Source organism: Syngnathoides biaculeatus, chromosome 19 (genome assembly GCF_019802595.1).
Source record: "Syngnathoides biaculeatus isolate LvHL_M chromosome 19, ASM1980259v1, whole genome shotgun sequence".
In the NCBI taxonomy this organism is placed as follows: Eukaryota; Metazoa; Chordata; class Actinopteri; order Syngnathiformes; family Syngnathidae; genus Syngnathoides; species Syngnathoides biaculeatus.
Genome location: NC_084658.1, coordinates 1,544,324 through 1,561,178, shown reverse-complemented (window position 1 = coordinate 1,561,178; position 16,855 = coordinate 1,544,324). Strand labels below are relative to the sequence as shown.

At 42.2% G+C, this 16,855-nt stretch overlaps 1 protein-coding gene across 6 annotated transcripts in view; it reads right to left on the bottom strand.

Moving 5' to 3' along the window:
* ipo4 (importin 4) overlaps positions 1–16,855 on the bottom strand; it is a 63,009-nt gene that overhangs the window by 22,014 nt on the left and 24,140 nt on the right. For all 6 annotated transcript variants that reach the window (XM_061804842.1, XM_061804841.1, XM_061804843.1 and 3 more), the window contains exons 20-25: positions 10,148–10,284; positions 8,500–8,577; positions 6,031–6,088; positions 5,859–5,964; positions 5,581–5,774; positions 4,580–4,624 (exon numbers count right to left, since the gene is read on the bottom strand). In XM_061804842.1, coding sequence (XP_061660826.1) covers positions 4,580–4,624; positions 5,581–5,774; positions 5,859–5,964; positions 6,031–6,088; positions 8,500–8,577; positions 10,148–10,284 — 618 coding nt within the window. The remainder of the gene's footprint in view (positions 1–4,579; positions 4,625–5,580; positions 5,775–5,858; positions 5,965–6,030; positions 6,089–8,499; positions 8,578–10,147; positions 10,285–16,855) is intronic.

Below are 16,855 nucleotides of genomic sequence, written 5' to 3'. Positions count from 1 at the left end.
CTAGATGAAGTAGGTCTGAGCATCCCAGACAGCGAGAGAGTTGTGATTGGTGCAGATTGTAATGGACATATTGGTAAAGGAAACAGGGGCGATGAAGAAGTGATGGGTAAGTACGGCATCCAGGAAAGGAACTTTGAGGGACAGATAGTGGTGGACTTTGCAAAAAGGATGGAGATGGCTGTAGTGAACACTTACTTCCAGAAGAGGGAGGAACATATAGTGACCTACAAGAGCGGAGGTAGAAGCACGCAGGTGGATATTTTGTGCAGACGATGTAATCTGAAGGAGGTTACTGACTGAAAAGTAGTGGGAGGGGAGAGTGTAGCTCGACAGCATAGGATGGAAGTGTGTAGGATGACTCTGGTGGTGGGTAGGAAGATTAAGAACACAAAGGTAGAGCAGAGAACCATGTGGTGGAAGCTGAGAAAGGAAGAATGTTGTGCGGTCTTTCAGAAAGAGGTAAGACAGGCTCTCGATGGAAAGCAGAAGCTCCCGGAAGACTGGACAACGACAGCCAAGGTAATCAGAGAGACAGGCAGGAGAGTATTTGGTGTATCTTTTGGTAGGAAAGGGGAGGAGGAGACTTGGTGGTGGAACCCCAAAATACAGGGAGTCATACAAGGAAGGAGATTAGCGAAGAAGAAGCCTCACCTCACCATTGTTCTGCTGCCATCATACATGTCCTGCACTAGTCTAACATATTTCTCTGCCACGCCAGACTTATGCATACAGTACCACAGGTTCTCTCTTGGTACTCTTGTCATTGTACAAATAGTTACTTAAGTCCTGAGTCCAGCCTCCACTACTCTTTCCCATAACTTCATTATGTGGCTCATCAACTTTATTCCTCTATAGTTCCCACAGCTCTGCAAATTGCCTTTGTTTTTAAAAATGGGAACTAGCACACATTTCCTCCATTCTTCAGGCATCTTCTCGCCCGCTAGTTTTGTGTTGAATAAGTTTGTCAAAAACTCCACAGCCACCTCTCCAAATTGCTTGCATACCTCCACATGCATGTCCATCAGGACCAACTGCCTTTCCATTTGTTTATCATTTGTAGTGCCTTTTTAACTTCCCCCTTTTTAATCATTAGCACTTCCAGGTCCTTCACACTTGCCTCTTCCACTCCTCCTTTTCTCTCATTTATTTATTCATTTATTATTTTATTCATCAACTTCTCAAAGTATTCTTTCCATCTATTTAAAACACTACTGGCACCAGTCAACACATTTCCATCTCTATCCTTAATCACCCTTACCTGCTACACATCCTTTCCATCTCTATCCCTCTGTCTGGCAACCTGTAGCGATCCTTTTCTCATTCTTTCCAGTACATGTCGTCACATGCCTCTTGTTTAGCCTTTGCCCCCACTACCTTTTCCATACCTCGCATCTCAATGTATTCCTTTCACCTCTCCTCAGTCCTCTCAGTATCCTATTTCTTTTCTTGTATGACTTCCTGTATTTTGGGGTTCCACCATTAAGTCTCCTTCTCCCCTTTCCTACCAGAAGACAACCCAAGTACTCTTCTACCTGTCTCTCTGATCACCTTGGCTGTAGGTCCAGTCTTCTGGGAGTTCCTCCTGTACATCAAGGGCCAGTCTCACCTCTTTCCGGAAGGCCGCACAACATTCTTCCTTTCTCAGCTTCCACCACAGGATTCTCTGCTCAACTTTTGTCTTCTTAATCTTCTACACACCACCAGGGTAATCCTACATACCACCATCCGAGGCTGTCGAGATACACTCTCCCCTACCACTACCTTACAGTCAGTAACCGCCTTCAGATTACATCGTCTGGACAAAATATGTTCCACCTGAGGGCTTCTACCTCTTGTAGGTCACTATATGTTCCTGCCACTTCTGGGGAAAAATTCACTAGAGCCATTTCCATCCTTTTTGCAAAGTCCATCACCATCTGTCCCTCAAAGTTCCTTTCCTGGATGCCGTAGTTACCCATCACTTCTTCATCGCCCCCGTTTCCTTAACCAAAATGTCCATTACAATCTGCACCAATCACAACTCAGTGTCTGGGATGCTCAAAACTACTTCATCTACAAACCCTGCTTCCACCTGTTTTCTCGGATGCACAATATATTAACCTCTCTCCTCATAATATTTAAACTCCTGAGCTATTCTTGTCATAGTCTCAACATTCAAGTCCCTACACTCGAGCTATTTACATGAAAAATGTGCTTCTACTTGTGAAAAATTTGTGGGATACAATCGTGAAGTGGAATGAAGTTTATTGGATATTTTATACTTTTTTTAAACAAATAAAAAAACTTTAAAGTGGGGCGTGAAATATTATTCGGCCCCTTCACTTGCAGCGCAGCAAACTCACTTCAGAAGTTCAGTGAGGATCTCTGAATGATCCAATGTTGACTGATGATGATAAATAGTATCCACCTGTATGTAATCAAGTCTCTACAAATTCACCTGCTCTATGATAGTCTTAGGGTTCTTTCTAGAGTGCAGAGAGCAACATGAAGACCAAGGAACACACAAGGCAGGTCCAAGATACTGTTGTGGAGAAGTTTAAAGCTGGATTTGGATACAAAAAGATTTCCCAAGCTTTAAACAGCTCAAGGAGCACTGTGGAAGCAATCATATTGAAATGGACAGAGGATCAGCAAATCCACCAAGACCCAGCCGTCCCTCTAAACTTTGACCTCTGATAAGGAGAAGACTAATCAGATAAGCAGCCAAGAGGCCCATGATCACTCTGGATGAACTGCAGAGATCTACAGCTGAGGTGGGACAGTCTGTCTATAGGACAACAATCAGTTGTACACTGCACAAATCTGGCCTTTGTTGAAGAGTGGCAAGAAGAGAGCAGTTTCTCAAAGATATCTATCAAAAGTCTTGTTTAAAGTTTGCCACAAGCCACTTGGGAGACACACCAAACATGTGGAAGAAGGTGCTCTGGTCAGATGAAACCAAAATCAAACTTTTTGGTCACAATAGAAAATGTTATGTTTGGCATAAAAGCAACACAGCTCATCACCGTGAACACACCATCGCTACTGTCAAACATGGTGGTGGCAGTCTCATGGTTTGGGCCTGCTTTTCTTTAGCAGGGACAGGGAAGATGGTTAAAATTGATAGGAAGATGAATGTAGCCAAATACAGGACCATTCTGGAAGAAAACCTGTTGAAGTCTGCAAAAGACCTGAGACTGGGATGGAGATTTATCTTCCAACGGGACGATGATCCAAAACATAAAGCCATATCTACAATGGAATGGTTCACAAATAAACGTATTCAGGTGTAAGAATGGCCAAGTCAAAGTCCAGACCTGAATCCCAATCGAGAATCTCTGGGTAGAGCTGAAGACTCCTGTTCACAAACGCTTTGCATCCAACCTCACTGAGCTCGAGATATTTTGCAAGGAAGAATGGGCAAGAATTTCAGTCTCTCGACGTGCAAAACTTGGCAAATCCGGCTTTAAATCTCTCCACAACACTATCGCGAACTTGCCTGGTGTGTTCCTTGGTCTTCATGATGCTCTCTGCACTTTAAACAGAACCCCGAGACTCTCACACAGTAGGTGCATGTATCCGGAAACTTGATTACAAACAAGTGGATTCTATTTATTATTTATCGTCGTCAGTCAATCATTCAGAGAAACTCACTGAACTTCTGAAGTGAGTTTGTTGCACTAAAAGTAAAGGGGCCGAATAATATTGCAACCCCCCCCCCACACACACAGGTTTTTATTTGTTAAAAAAATTCTCAATAGCCAATAAATTTTGTTCCACTTGTTGATTCTGGACAACTAATTTTAAATCTTTGTTTGAAGCCTGAAATGTGGCAAAAGGTTGAAAAGTTCAAGGGGGCCGAAAACGAGAAAAAACACACACACACTTTCGGGGGAGTATGGACAAAAAACATAACTATTATATAAAGTGGTGCCTAGGTTCTCGAACAGCTAACTGCTGGTTGTTTATGAAAATAAGAAGCAACTTTTCGACTTCCTCCAAGATCTGTGGCCTCTGCTAGGTCAACACGATTACTCCTTTATCAACATCACTTGCTTTGAGGGCATCCTTGTGTTTCAGAATGTTGCTGATCGTCGACTTCGCCATGCCATACTTCTTCGATAGCTCAGAAACACGCATAGTTGCAAGGATGGCATTCACAACTTGGCATCCGTGTGCTGAGGATTGTGTGGGTCAATTTGTTGCGTCGCACGCGGTCACATGCATAATGTCGTTTCCTTTATTTTTGGGGTTGCATTCGAAAGCACAATAACAAATCCTCATGGATCAGCTGGTCGGGACGTTCGAATACCAATTTTCGTTCGAAAACCTAAGCAAAAAATTCTCGAAATTTTCGTTCGAAAAACCGATTTGTACGAAAACAAGAGACATTCAAAAACCGAGGTACCGCTGTATGCTTAAATCTTCATTTCAGATGTAAAAGTGTTTGTGGCTCCCAGTGTTGTCTTTACTGTGGAAACCGGGTCGAAATCGGTCTTTGAGAGTCTGCTGACCCCTGATAGAATGAATCTGAACAGTCCATGAAAAGAGTAGTACAATATGTCTATAACCGTCGTAGTAGTAGTTTTGGAGAGCCAACCTGTTGGTCGTCATCGTCAGCTTCATCACTGTCCTGACATTCAGTCTGGAAGCAGAAATAAAAGGATCAAATTATTAAAGAATAACAACTGCCACTGCGGTGAATGACTGGTGAGCACATCCACCTCTCAGTTCTGAGGACGTGGGTTCAAATCCAGCCTTGACTGTGTGGAATTTGCATGTTCTCTGCCTGCATGCGTTTGTTTTCTCTGGGTACCTCTGTTTCCTCGCGCATCCCAAAAACACGCATGGTGGGTTAATTGAAGACTAACCTGTCCAGAGGTGCGAGTGTGAACGCGAATGATTTATTTTATTTTTTTTATGTGCGCTGCAATTGGCTGGCGCAGTTTAGGGTCAGACATGGAAACACAAAAGGAAAGAAAGATGTGACAAATGAATAAAATAAAACCAAACATTGTACGTGGGTCTGGGGGGATGAGCCGGGCCGCTGCAGAGATTTTTTTTTTTAATTTCTAACATAAATTAGGCAAACGGGAAGACTCTTTAGAGTACAATAAGGCAAAATAAATTTTCTACACGCAGAAAATCATTTGCACCACTCAAATAAATACGTGGCCAAAAGTTTTGAGAATGACAAAATAATTTTCAAAAAATCTACTGCCTCTTTTATGATAGCAATTTGAATGCAAGTACTCCAGAATGTTATGAAATGTAATAAGATGAATTGAAATTAATTGCAAAGGCCGCATTTGCCATGAAAATGAATGTCACCCCCCCCCCCCACACACACACACACATTTCCACAGAAATTCAGCCCTGACACAAAAGGACCAGCTGACATCATGTCAGTGATTCTCTCATTAACACAGGTCAGTGTTGAGAACAAGGGTTGATAATCACATTTACATGCTGATTGAATTAGAATACTTTGTGGATAGAAATTGAGGATAAGTAGTGTAGAAAAAAATGGACAGAGTATAATAGCTTAAGAGCCAAAATTGTGTCACACAACCTATGTCAATATGTCAGTCGTCTTCTCACCTTCTTCTTCAAAACGTCACGGATAACATTGCTAATTTCCTTGAGGCGAGTAGGGTTCTTGAAAACCTCCTCCTTGCATGTCTTGATGACACTGTTCATAGTTTCAAGGATGGCCATCACAACTTGGCGCTCTGGCTCAGTGCGCACCATCTCCAGGAAACTGGGAAACACCACATCCAGCATCTTCAGTAAGGCTGTCCACAGAAGGAACAGGATGAGACTTTTTACTCTGTCATTTCCCGTGTTCTCACAAAAAGAAGTTCTGCAGCATATTTTACTTTGATGATTTAAGTCAGTGGGATTCTCGTTCCAAATCCTGTGCTGTCCACGGCAGAACTGGCCCATGGCCCCGAACGCTGCCCTGCGAACATCTTCATGGGGATACTAGACCGGGAAGTTACAAAAATCATGAAAAAGTGGGAGGTGAGCCAGGCAGGGTGAATAACTTACATCTCTCATCTTGAAAACCTGCTGGAAGCTGGACTCCAAGAAGGGCTGGAAAACAGCACTGTTGAAAAAAGAAATAAAATGAGAGAAAAACATGGCTAGAATTAAAGAAAAAAAAATCTGAAAACAATTGGAGACATACTGATTTGCCCAATTAACTGGAAAACAATGTCCTGTTCATGCAAATACCCAGATCAGAAAATCAGATGGGAGCAAGGATACAACACATTTATTAGAGCGGCATGAACACTCTTTTTATTTGTATAAAAAAACTGTTTAACATGCACTTTTATCATTCTAATCTCCCCCAAAAGAAATGTAGTTTTCAATCTGTCTGTGTGGACCAGACACAAATACAAAATGTAATTTATTTTACAATATATGCTGACAGACTATAATTTGTTGTAATTTGTTGCATAATATATGATGGAGTCTAATGCCCACCCCTAAAATTGAGAAAAACCCTTGCACACAATCAATTGGCTGCTCTCTCTTTGGTCAAAACATGATGAAACATTATCCATAGTTTATTATGTTTTTCAAATAAACCTTATGCTCTGTGGGCATTCTGAGCACAAATGTGTTTTTTGTTTGTTTTTTTACTCCCATAAATCAGGACAGCCCTCACTTAAGGTAAAAAAGCTTAACATTACTTGATAACACAAATCTGAAACCAATCGTCCCAAAACAGCATGTGACATCTCTAACTGTGCCACCTTCCCCATCTTCTATTATCATAATGAAGTCCCTAATACAGTGGTACCATTACTTATGAAATTAATCCGTTCCGGAAGTCATTTTTGTAAGTAGAAGCGCATTTTACATGTAAATAGCATAATCCGTTTCAAACCCCATGACTACCTCCTCCACCCGAATAACCATTCAAAGTACATAATGTACATAATAATAAAAAAATGTATGTACATTTACCTTTGGGGTTGGGTGACTATGCGAAGAGAAGGATGCGTGACAGGCAAAACGGATCGTGAGGGAAGGAGGAGGCAAACTTTGACAGGCAAGAGAAAACATACATATGGATGTACGCACGCACACAACTTAATTTTACTACAGTTTCTTGGGGGCCTTGGTGAAGAAAGATGAATAAACTTGCTAATAACATAAATTAAAAAGTTGTACCTTTCCAAAGAGCGTAAACCTGTGAGAGCAGCTCTATCACGCCACACAACCCAAGATACAGGATGTTTATATTTGGTGGAATTTGAGTAATCCAGCGCCATTTTTTTTCCCTTTCGAGTCCTGAATTTCCTTCATAACTAGAGAAAATATTTTTCCGAGGAGGTGTTTCGTAACCTGAATTTTTCCTGACTAGAAACGTTCATAAGTAGAGGTGCTACTGTGTTCGGGATTTTAAGGACAAAAGCTTTCCTCACCATAGGTGCTCACTGTAGAGAAAAAGTTTAAGGTCTCTTAACCCTCTCTGGACCAAATATCTGATACTTTCAGAAAATGATACTCTGGAGTTAAAATTTTTGATTATGTTAATATTTTGTTGCAAATTTAAAACCCCTGCCCGGAAAGGGTTAATGTCACAAAACTGGGACCAATCGACACCAAAAGTTATGTAACCATCTCTAAATATACCCCTCGGAACGGACTAGGCAATTTACAAATAAAATGCATTTCTACTTACGAAAAATTCAAGTTACTAAATGCCTTCCAGAACTGATTAATTTTGTAAGTAGACCTACCACTGTATGTAAATTTGTAACAGGTTTTACATTTTGGAATGAGTGTACACCTTTGTAAAAATCCTACATAACAGTATACAAAACACAATGTGCACTATTTTTTACATTTGGTATTTACTTATCTATAATGAACTCTACTTAATTCCGATTAATTGGGGTGAGAATTCATATTGTACATGAGAAACTACGGTATTATAGTCACACATGTTAGAGCCTATTTGTCATTGTAGCCACCACCACTCAAGAGTAGAGTTTTGTTTTCTTTGAAATTTTTCTTCCTTGATTGTATGGATAAAGAAAAACATTTTCCCCCAAAATAAGACAGAATATAGCATCAAAACCAACAGAATCCATTAACAGCTCAACGCAATCCATGACCATCAGTTCATGTCATTGCAAGGATCCAGTGGTTACGAGGCAGGAAACATACTAGCTCTAACTGCTAATATGGGTAGATGGAAAAAAAAAAGTTCAATGTTTTACACCAGACTGAACCGCTACAGTAATTCACCATCGTCATCATCACAAAAGATGTTTACTGTAGTTTTAAGGGCACAGCAATATTTGAAGATGTAACAAGGTTTAAATGCTACTAAAGTGTTTTGTGGTCAATGTAAGCATTGGGTAATTACTCACTGTTAGGGGAGTGCTAATTATTCTCAAAAATGTGCTACTCATCTGTTGCCATCATATTGGGTCCACTGTACTTACTTGGGGAATGTCTACAGTATTTGCTTATTCAATTCTAAGCATACTTAAATACCCAGTGTTGTAGGCAAGCTCCCCAAGTGCATCACAGGCATCCTCCTTTTCATCAATGAAGGCGTTCTCCACACTGAACCTAACACAAGAGATAAAAAGTGAACAGGGTTCGTACACTTTCAGAGAATCAAAACTCCATGAATTTTCCATGACTTTCCAGCTACTCAAGACAAAATTCCATTACTAATATTGGATTGACTGGTTTTGGCAGACAGCAATATTTCAGCTTTATGATCGTGTGTTGCCACCTAATAAGTGCCAAAGCTTAACAATGGAGCAGGTGCATCATAATGACTGTGAAATTTATGGTTATTAAAATTATAAACTATAATTACAAGTGTATAAAAGGAATCTTGATAAGAAACTCATTGGCTCTGCATGTAATCAGCAGGGACATGGGCATGCTTTTACAAAGCCATTTGCTTTTGAGTTTGCTTATCCTATCACTATAACTTGGCAGTAAAGCACACTCGAAAGTGGTTTCTTATCTGCTGTGTTGTCAGGTAAGCGTACTTTTCAGTTACGAAGGCTTTATGCAAGCAAGTCTTGGGCTTCAAACTTGCCTACAACCAATGTTCCCTCTAATTTTTTACATGTCTGAACAAATACACTAAGGCCGTGAGTGCCCCCTTTGACCACCGTGAGCAACATCAGACGTATGCACTGTGGTCAGATCAGTGTAATCCATTGAAGTTATATGGCTCATTCAAAGATTCAGATTACAGCATTTACATTCCCATCAGAACATTTTAAAGAACAATTTTGTGTTTTTGCAAACTTACAATGAAATGTCAACAAACAAAAAAATACACTGCTAACCAAACCAACCCAACTATGAACTGTAAATTTGAAATGCCGCATCTAACTGTTTCATTTTTTTTAAGCCACAATGATATCCCTGTCTGTTTTTCTTGGTGTAAAACTGAATTATTGGCTGCAGAATATCTTTAGCAATGCATGTTGAAAGCTGAATGATGCTACCAAACAGTTTTAAGGTTAATGTTATGAGGTCTCCTATATTTAAAATACAGAATTAGCTTTTTGTGCACTGCATAGTCTATGCTTTCATCCTCTATCAGGCTGTGCCAAGGTGGAATTTTAACATTATACACCATCTCATCCTGTACTTCCTACTTTGGCTTCACCAGACCTTTTTTACTCAAAGAGAAAATCTCATCTAGTTTCACTATTTTTTCTTCTATTATTCAGATACCCCAACATTTTTTTTAACTTTTACCAATATTATCGAGAGTAAACACAAGCAGCATGTTTAATGGTGTAATTATGAGTGTACCCCTTTAAGAGCCGAAAGGGGGCGGAGTCAGGTAAACTATCAGGAGACCAAGTGCTTCCGTGTTGGGTGGAGTGGAATAAATAAAAAAAATTATACTCGTAACAAATTTTATGCGCAAGATTTTTCGTGCTCGAATGTGCAGATTTGCGAGTGCGATCGCACCCGTCAAGTCACAGTGACTGAAAATCCCATGATATTCCCTGACCCAAGCCAAATATTTTTTATTTACCGGACCTTCCAAGACCTGGAAAAGGCAACGTTTCTTCCGATGATATTCCAGAAATTCCCTGATCTGTACGAACCCTGAGTGAAAGATTAATTTTTTTTATGTACGATTTAGGAATTAAGTTTGTACCCTGTAGCATCATGGAAATCCATGCCAGGCTCATCATCCAGAAATTCGTCCGAATCCTTTGCCTCTTCCTTGTCATCGTCATCATCATCATCATTATTGTCCAGCAAGGCAAAAGTCTTGTCCTCCTCGAGGTGTGCCTGTGAAGGGGAAACCATCTATAGGTCACCTTCCATACTATCGGTAGTGCAGTTAGGGTTGGAATCTCTTAAACCAATGCAACCGGATATCTGTACTTAAAGGGTAAAAATACTTTATTGGCAGCAGATACAATACGAAATCCGCCCAGAATCTATACATCAGTTGTAGTGTTTTGGACCGAATATTGCGAGCACAGGACTCTGTTATCTGAGGATTTCAGTTTTCATCTCTCAAAACAAGCCCAAGACAACTCAATGCTGTGCTCTGCAGCAGTCTCCATACGTAACATTATATTTACATCCAAAAACAAAATTGGTAGGCACTACACTCCTAGTTTAACAACATTTTTTTAAATTTAAATCTATTTTAATGTAGAATATACTTATGTTTAAGGTGAGCACTGGCTATGTTGCAATTTAAATATGTATTTTGTTATTAGGGCAATGCAGCCCTATGGGGGCACAAACCAGTGCAATCTGTAGGCCGGTCCCAAGCCCGGATAAATGCAGAGGGTTGCGTCAGGAAGGGCATCCGGCGTAAAAACTGTGCCAAACAAATATGAGCGTTCATCTAAAGAATCCCAAACCGGATCGGTCGTGGCCTGGGTTAACAACGCCCGCCCCCGGCACTGCTAACCTGCAGGGCGTCGGTGGAAATTCAGCTACTGTGGGTCGAAGACAAGAGGAGGAAACCGGATCCAGCGTCAGAAGAAAAAGAGGAATGCACAGATCCTACGACTGAGTGTAGGGACTTTGAATGTTGGGACTATGACAGGAAAAGACCAGGAGATGGTTGACATGATGATTAGGAGAAAGGTTGATGTACTGTCCATTCAAGAGAGCAGGTGGAAAGGTAGCAAGGCTAGAAGTTCAGGAGCAGGGTTTAAATTATTCTACCACGGAGTAGATGGGAAGAGAAATGGAATAGGGATTATTTTAAAGGAAGAGCTGGCTAAGAATGTCTTGGAGGTGGAAAGAGTATCAGATCGAGTAATGAGACTAAAATTTGAAATTGAGGGTGTTATGTATAATGTGGTTAGCGGGTATGCCCCACAGGTAGGATGTGACCTAGAGTTGAAAGAGAAATTCTGGAAGGAACTAGATGAAGTAGTTCTGAGCATCCCAGACAGCAAGAGAGTTGTGATTGGTGCAGATTGTAATGGACATATTGGTAAAGGAAACAGGGGTGATGAAGAAGTGATGGGTAAGTACGGCATCCAGGAAAGGAACTTTGAAGGGCAGATGGTGGTGGACTTTGCAAAAAGGATGGAGATGGCTGTAGTGAACACTTATTTCCAGAAGAGGGAGGAACATATAGTGACCTACAAGAGCGGAGGTAGAACCACGCAGGTAGATTATATTTTGTGCAGACGATGTAATCTGAAGGAGGTTACTGACTGTAAAGTAGTGGTAGGGGAGAGTGTAGCTCGACAGCATAGGATGGTAGTATGTAGGATGATTCTGGTGGTGGGTAGGAAGATTAAGAAGACAAAGGTAGAGCAGAGAACCGTGGTAGCTGAGAAAGGAAGAATGTTGTGCGGCCTTCCGGAAAGAGGTGAGACAGGCTCTCGATGGACAACCGAAGCTCCCGGAAGACTGGACGACGACAGCCAAGGTGATCAGAGAGACAGGCAGGAGAGTACTTGGTGTGTCATCTGGTAGGAAAGGGGAGAAGGAGACTTGGTGGTGGAACCCCAAAATACAGGGAGTCATACAAGGAAAGAGATTAGCGAAGAAGAAGTGGGATACTGAGAGGACTGAGGAGAGGCGAAAGGAGTACATCGAGATGCGACGTAGGGCAAAGGGAGAGGTGGCAAAGGCTAAACAAGAGGCATATGAAGACATGTACACCAGGTTGGACACGAAAGAAGGAGAAAAGGATCTCTACAGGTTGGCCAGACAGAGGGATAGAGATGGGAAGGGTGTGCAGAAGGTTATGGTGATTAAGGATAGAGATGGAAATGTGTTGACTGGTGCCGGTAGTGTGCTAAATAGATGGAAAGAATACTTTGAGAAGTTGATGAATGAAGAAAATGAGAGAGAACGAAGAGTTGAAGAGTCAAGAGTGAAGGACCAGAAAGTGGAAATGATTACAAAGGGGGAAGTCAGAAAGGCACTACAAAGGATGAAAAATGAAAAGGCAGTTGGTCCTGATGACATACCGGTAGAGGTATGGAAGCAATTTGGAGAGATGGCTGTGGAGTTTTTGACCAACTTATTCAACAGAATACTAGTGGGCGAAAAGATGCCTGAAGAATGGAGGAAAAGTGTTCTAGTTCCCATTTTTAAGAACAAAGGGGATGTTCAGAGCTGTGGGAACTATAGAGGAATAAAGTTGATGAGCCACACAATGAAGTTATGGGAAAGAGTAGTGGAGGGTAGACTCAGGACAGAAGTAAGTATCTGCGAGCAACAGTATGGTTTCATGCCTAGAAAGAGTACCACAGATGCATTATTTGCCTTGAGGATGCTCGTGGAAAAGTACAGAGAAGGTCAGAAGGAGCTACATTGTGTCTTTGTGGATCTAGAGAAAGCCTATGACAGAGTACCAAGAGAGGAACTGTGGTACTGCATGCGTAAGTCTGGTGTGGCAGAGAAGTATGTTAAAATAGTACAGGACATGTATGATGGCAGCAGAACAATGGTGAGGTGTGCCTTAGGTGTGACAGAGGAATTTAAGGTGGAGGTGGGACTGCATCAGCGATCAGCTCTGAGCCCCTTCCTGTTTGCAGTGGTAATGGATAGGCTGACAGATGAGGTTAGACTGGAATCCCCTTGGACCATGATGTTCGCAGATGATATTGTCATATGCAGTGAAAGCAGGGAGCATGCAGAGGAACAATAAGAAAGATGGAGACATGCACTGGAAAGGAGAGGAATGAAGATTAGCCGAAGTAAAACAGAATAGATGTGCGTGAATGAGAAAAGTGGAGGGGGAAGAGTGAGGCTACAGGGAGAAGAGATAGCGAGGGTGGACGACTTCAAATACTTGGGGTCAACAATACAGAGCAATGGAGAGTGTGGTCAGGAAGTGAAGAAACGGGTCCAAGCAGGTTGGAACAGCTGGCAAAAGGTGTCTGGTGTGTTATGTGACAGAAGAGTGTCTGCTAGGATGAAGGGCAAAGTTTACAAAACAGTGGTGAGGCCGGCCATGATGTACGGATTAGAGACGGTGGCACTGAAGAAACAGGAAGCTGAACTGGAGGTGGCAGAAATGAAGATGTTGAGGTTCTCGCTCGGAGTGACCAGGTTGGATAGTATTAGAATGAGCTCATTCGAGGGACAGCCAAAGCTGGATGTTTTGGAGACAAGATTCGAGAGAGCAGACTTCGATGGTTTGGACATGTTCAGAGGCGAGAGAGTGAGTATATTGGTAGAAGGATGCTGAGGATGGAGCTCCCAGGCAAAAGAGCGAGAGGAAGACCAAAGAGAAAGTTTATGGATGTGGTGAGGGAAGACATGAGGGCAGTTGGGGTTAGAGAGGAAGATGCAGGAGATAGGCTAAGATGGCAAAAGATGACACGCTGTGGAGACACCAAACGGGACAAGCCGAAAGGAAAAGAAGAAGATTTTGTTATTAGGGCAGCACGGTGGACTACTAGTTAGCACATCTAGTTCTCGTTTCTGAGGACCCCGGTTCAAAATATCAGTCTTGACTGTGTGGGGTTCAGGTGTCCTCCGAGTGCCTGCATGGGTTTTCTCCGGGTACTCAAATTTCCTCTTACATCCTAAAAACATGCGTGGTAGGTTGAGTGAAGACTCTAAATTACCTCTAGGTGTGTATGAGCAAGCGAATGGTTGGTTGTTTTTATGTGCCTTCCGATTACGACCAGTTTTGTCCCTATCGCCTAAAGATAGCTGATAGGCTCCAGCATCACTGTGACCCTTGTGAGGATAAGCGGTACAGAAACTGGATAGATTTTCTTATTGGCTTGATTGAATATATTTCTTGGGAATTCCCATTTTATTGTCTCAATTGTAGTATATTCTTGTTAAATTTTATGTAACCCATGATAAATGGGTCAATTTGTACCAATTGTTGCATATTATTATTTTCTTAATAAATTTACCTCACCAAAAAGGCATCTTTAATGCCTTTTTTCAGTTGATCTTGAGCTGTGCTGTAAAGACCTGAAAGCACCTGACCTGAAAGAAGTGTCACAGCCATAAGGAGTGAGTTGCTGGTGATCCCGCGTTTCTGGTTTGGAAAAACCCTGATGCTTTTTTTTTTTTTTTTTTTTTTTTTTAAACACACACACACACACACACACACACACACACACACGCAGTTTCCATACAGGACTTGATTTTGTCGAGTGCAGCCTGTCTATGTGTCCAGGTCCTGATGTTCAAATCGGTCCCAGTCTGTGTGTCGGAAGCAGTTCTGAGATCCAGTGAGTGCAGTCTCTGGCCAGGTTGTAACAAACTTTGTGGTGGGCCTGGATCTGTGTCTGAGGGCGGTATATGAAGGGATGAGCAGCAGGGAGATATGGTGTGACTCACACATGTGGGCGAGGGGTGTGGTTCTGTAGGCATGCCTAATGTTGGATGACAAATTGTTTCGTTGGACATTTGGCATGCTGGTAGAACTTCGGGAGTACAGTCTTTAGACTGGTCCTCTTTAAGTCTCTGGCTGTAATGTGAGTGCCTTTGGTGTGGCCCTGCTGCTGTTCAACAACGAAGGACAGCAGGAGAATGTGCGGCGTTAGCATTTGCATCTGGTGGGATATAAACAAATGTAATGATGGTTACAGTTAATTCCCTCGGGACGTAAAAGGGCCAGTGTTTAACGGACAGGTACTCAATGTCAGGTGAACACTGTCTCTCAATAATCACGCTGTTGTTGCACCAATAATCACACACGTACACACAGATCGCCACCACCACTGATGATCCAATCAGTCAAATCCAAGCAGTGCAGAGTGCAGCCTGCTACCTGCACACTAGCATCGGCAATGTTTGCGTGAAGACAGGTCTCCATAATGATGAGGATGCAGCAGCAGTCACTAACAGCAATTAATCGCAAATTGTAATTCTAGATTGTCCATTTTGTTGACGATGGATCTGGCGTTGGTGAGGTACGAGCCTGGAAGAGGTAGCGTGTGAGGATCGTTCCTTAGCCTTAGAGGAAGGTAGACCGATGGCCCAATTTTTGCTTCCTCTCCCTCCTACGCAAACTCCACTTCAATGGCTCGACAACAATCCATGGTGAGCCTAGCGATCTCGCTATATCGTCTGGAATGTTATGTTTGCGCTGAAAGTTGGTTGAAACTTATTTTGTGTTAGTATCCTAAATCCAAAAGTTCCTGCCAGGTGAAGCAGCATAGTTCTGAGGCGTATGTGAGCAAACTGGTAGCGTAACTGCTCCATCGGGAACACGTCCACACAGCCAAGCCTCCGTGAAGCACACGGCGGCAAGCCATCTATTTTGGTGGCTGGGGAGCGTAGATTCATGAAATGACTCGACGGAAGCACCAGTCTGTGCGCCCTCTTGTGGCATTGACCTTGTGCACCGGATTGCGAGCCTCTGCGTCTTCGCCGCCAAGTAACTCTCCGGGAATATATACAGTGAATTAGTGACAGTTTTGGGGGGGAAAAGTCCAGAGAAGGCTCTCTGATGGTTAGCAAGTCATTTCTTGTGTACTTGAGTCACGAGAAACAATACCAGGGAACACTTACTGAAGGCAGCCACACTTGTAGGCGCCATCAGAACCACCTGCATTTCCATTTTTCATCCTCTTTTAAACCCTAACTTCCCCTTTACGCATCACTACAACTTTCTGGTATACTACACAAGCTTCTTATTTTTCCTTCTCATTTTCCTCATTCATCAACTCCTCAAAGTATTCTTTCCATCTATCCAGCATACTACTGGTACCACTCAACAGATTTCGAGTTCTATCAATCACCATAACCACATCCTGAACATCCTTCCTATGTCTCTGTCTGGCAAACATGCATGCATCTTTTCCTCCTTTAGTGTCCAACCTGCCATACATGTTATGAGCTGCCTCTTATTTGGCCATTGGCACATCTTCCTTTGTCAGGCATCAAATCTCAATGTATACTGTATCTTTCTCTGCTCCTCGGTCCTCTCAGTGTTCCCCTTTTTTTTCGCTAACCTCTTGTCTTGTATGATTTCCTGCACTTTGAGGTTACACTACCAAGTCTCCTTTCCTTTCCTGCCAGAAGATAGAAACAAGTAGTTTCCTGTCTGTTTCTCTGTTCACCTAAAGTGTAATGGTACAGGTTTGTGGAGGTTCTTCCTGTCCTGTCTCTCCTCTTTATGAAAAGCTGCACAAAACGTTTTTGCTTTCTTAGCTTCCACCACATGGTTCTCTGCTCTACCTTGTCTTTTAAGCTTCCTCTACAACAGCTTACACACCACCATCCTATGCTTTCTATCTACACTCCCCCCTGCCACTACCTTACAGTCCGTAACTTCCTTCAAGATTACATTGTATACAGAAGATATACTCCATCTGTGTGCTTCTACCTTTGGTTTGTAGGTCACTCAATGTTCCTGCCTCTTCTGGAAGAAAATTTTCACTTCAACCATTTCCATCCTTTT